Source organism: Panicum virgatum, chromosome 8K (assembly GCF_016808335.1).
Source record: "Panicum virgatum strain AP13 chromosome 8K, P.virgatum_v5, whole genome shotgun sequence".
Classification (NCBI taxonomy): domain Eukaryota; kingdom Viridiplantae; phylum Streptophyta; class Magnoliopsida; order Poales; family Poaceae; genus Panicum; species Panicum virgatum.
The window spans coordinates 25,805,578-25,808,655 of record NC_053143.1 but is presented as its reverse complement, the minus strand read 5'-3'; the positions used below and the strand labels follow the sequence as shown (position 1 = coordinate 25,808,655).

General features: G+C 45.0%; 1 protein-coding gene across 1 annotated transcript; it reads right to left on the bottom strand.

Annotated features, from left to right (window-relative positions):
* Positions 1 to 2,207: 2,207 nt before the first annotated feature.
* On the bottom strand, positions 2,208 to 2,711 carry LOC120645585. Its single transcript, XM_039922366.1, has one exon. The coding sequence runs from the start codon at positions 2,709 to 2,711 to the stop codon at positions 2,208 to 2,210; it is 504 nt and encodes a 167-aa protein (XP_039778300.1).
* Between the last annotated feature and the right edge of the window lie 367 nt (positions 2,712 to 3,078).

The following is a 3,078-nucleotide window of genomic DNA, read 5'->3' as shown; positions in this document are numbered from 1 at the left end:
GGATATCTAAATACTTTCTAATGGGGTTTGTCTTTTGGATTTTGATATGGCTGTCACTTGCGATGATTTTGATGATGGTACATTTATGGAGGAGGAGGAAGATATGGATCATGATGAAATTTCTTTAGGTTATGATGGAAATGAATCAGATATTGGTGAACCCAATGTGGAAGGAGAATCTCTGGATAATGTAGTTGGAGGCTAAGTTGAGGTGGACGTCGAGGAGGAAGAAGAACATGTTGTTTTGGAAATTGATGAGGAAGATGAGGATAGGGAGGTGTCAATGCCTAGGTTTCGTAATTATTTTGATGAACTATTTTCTTATTGCCAAAGAGTTGTTCTTATTGTAGCAATCTCATGTGGAAATTCTAGCGGTTTCAAATGCTTCCTCCTACTGAATCTGTAAGTATTAGGAAAGGCTATTTTCAGAGGTGTTTCCAGCAGCCAAGTATCCTCCCAGAAGAAGAAATCCCTCACATTGTTTATGTTTGGGTTTCATGATAAATCTCCAAAATTGAGAACCCTTATGGTCATTTATTATTGGTGATATGCCCAAGAGGCAATCATAACAATGAGGATTAAAGGCCCATAAGGATAATGATCCATGAGCGATTAGGCTTAGGCCTACATGGTTGAGGCCCATTAGCATGCTCCATATATGTGGGAGGGGGCTAAGGGCCCCACCACCCATCCACGCTTAAACCCTAGTCGTCCTCCCTCCTCTTGGTTGCCGCTCCCTTCCAGCCTTGTGCATAGTGCTAGCACATTAGTGCACGGCGTTCCCTCTCCCACACGTGTGGACTCCGTGGAGGTGCTACTACTATTGCAATGTTGATCAGCAAGGAGGAGACGATCTATTCGTGACGTGAATGACTACTTCCTCTACTTCAACATGCAACTATGTTGGAACAAGTCAACTCCAATCTCCTGCTGTGCTGCACATCGAGGGGTAACGATCCATGACCATCTGCTTATATGGGATCATTGGTGATTGCGGCAGAATTATGAATTCGTGCTAACATTTATCTCGGCAAAAGGTTTCAATTTACTATATTTGTTCTTTAGGAAAGCACAACAAACATCCCCTGTTGGTATCATTCATAAACAATCCCTCAACAGTGCTTCATGAAACCCAAACATAAACAATGTGAGGGACAAACATAGGACATGCTGAGGGATAAATGTTTGCTGAGGGACAAACATCACCAATAATAAATGACCATAAGAGATAAATGAAGCCCAAGTGGTGTTTAGATTAGTTAAGTGTTGCTCGATGTCGCCCTTTCCCACGGTTTGTAGAGGTAGCCGGCAAGTGGTGACAGCTCTGTCTGTGCCCAGTAATCCTCCACTTTCGGATTAGGAGGTAGGAGGTGCATAAAGCCGCATAGTTGGTCGGACTTCTCCCGTCAGCTATAAGCGCGGTCTCTCTGTTGTACCAGTTTAATCTTCTGTTTATCTAACCATAAGATAGCATAGATATAGCTATCCTAGCACTTTTGACTCAAGCTCTAACTTCTTCCTTTCTTCCTGCCTATAGAATATATTTTACAGTTGAGGATAGTTTGTGTGTGTGTCACACTACCTCCTACTAGTTATTTATCTTACCCTTGTTTATGCATTTGAATATTCAATCTAGATCAGTTCATTAACTAGCCTATATACTTCCATTTGCCGCCTTCCCTACGGAAATATAAATGATACCCCGGTATACTCCCAAGTAAAATGCTACTGTGGTATTTTGTGCACTTGCGGATTTATTCGTGGTTCATGAAATACCTGCCACCCCCTTGGCATCTGCGGGCATCATTGCTATTCAATTAGTGGTGACGTTGGTAGGCTCCAACAATGCATGGTAAGGGGAAAAGGTCTTTAGGGCAGTGCTTGTTGAGATTGGTGTAGTCGACACACATTCACCATTCACCATTTTTATTTTTTAGAAGGACTAGGTTTTCCAACCAATCTGGGTGTGTGACTTCTCGAATGAACCCAGCAGCTAGGAGCAGGGTTACTTCTACCCTAATGGCCTCCTTCCGATCTTGAGCAAAATGACGCAACCGCTATTCGATGGGTCGTGCCTTCTCATTGAGATCCAAGGAGTGATCAGCCTCCTCCCTAGGAACACCTGGCATGTTAGCGGGCTTTCATGCGAAGATGTCCCAATTGGCTCGGAGGAACGAGGCGAGTGCATCTTCCTATGCCAGGTCGAGCTAGGACCCGATCAGCACCGTCTTGTGAGGCTCATCGTCCTCAGGAATGATAGCCTTGACCTGCTGGTCTGGCTTCAGCTGGGACTCGGTGGCCGAGTCCTTTGTCGGAATCTGGAGTTGATCCTTTGGTAGGTCCTTTGCCGCCTGAGCGACAAAGGTAGAGTTCCTGCAGCGTTCCAGTGTAGAGGACAAGTTGATGTTTTCCATCTCACAGGAGTGAGACATCTGGATGTCGCCGTACACTGAGAGGACTCTGTTCGGTGTCGACATCTTAATGAGGTATGTGTAGTGAGGTATCGCCATGAACTTGGCGAGGGCAGGCCTCCCGAGTATGGTGTGGTAGGAGTCGAACAAATCAACCTCAAAGTTGATGCTCTTGGTCCTATAGTTGTCCCAAGTGCCGAAGGTGACTAGTAGTGTTACCCTATGTTGGCGCCTACCAATGTCACCTCTGATAGACAGCGATAACGCCCGCAGACTCCAAGAGGGTGGCAGGTATTTCATGAGCCACGAATAAATCCGCAAGTGCACGGAGTACCGCCGTAGCATTTTACCCGAGAGTAACCCAGGGTGTCATTTATATTTCCGCAGGGAAGGCGGCAGTGTCATGGATTTAATTAAGCTAATGGAACCACTATGGATTAATGTCAATGAATTGGATAGGGGAATATATTCATGATAAATGAGGGGTAGTGAAAGATACAAACTCGACTAGACAAAGCAACCTTGGGAACATCGAAGTGGTTAAAACGAGATCAAGGGTAGCTAGAGCCATACTCTATTGTACTCCCATGAACAAGCTGAAATGAGTCGTTCATATGCAAAGGAAAAGCCTGATCGATGGACTAGGGAGACCACACCCAGATGAACA

Excerpts from the sequence above, each read along its gene's own strand:
- LOC120645585 (XM_039922366.1), bottom strand. The coding sequence starts at position 2,711 with ATGAAATACCTGCCACCCTCTTGGAGTCTGCGGGCGTTATCGCTGTCT.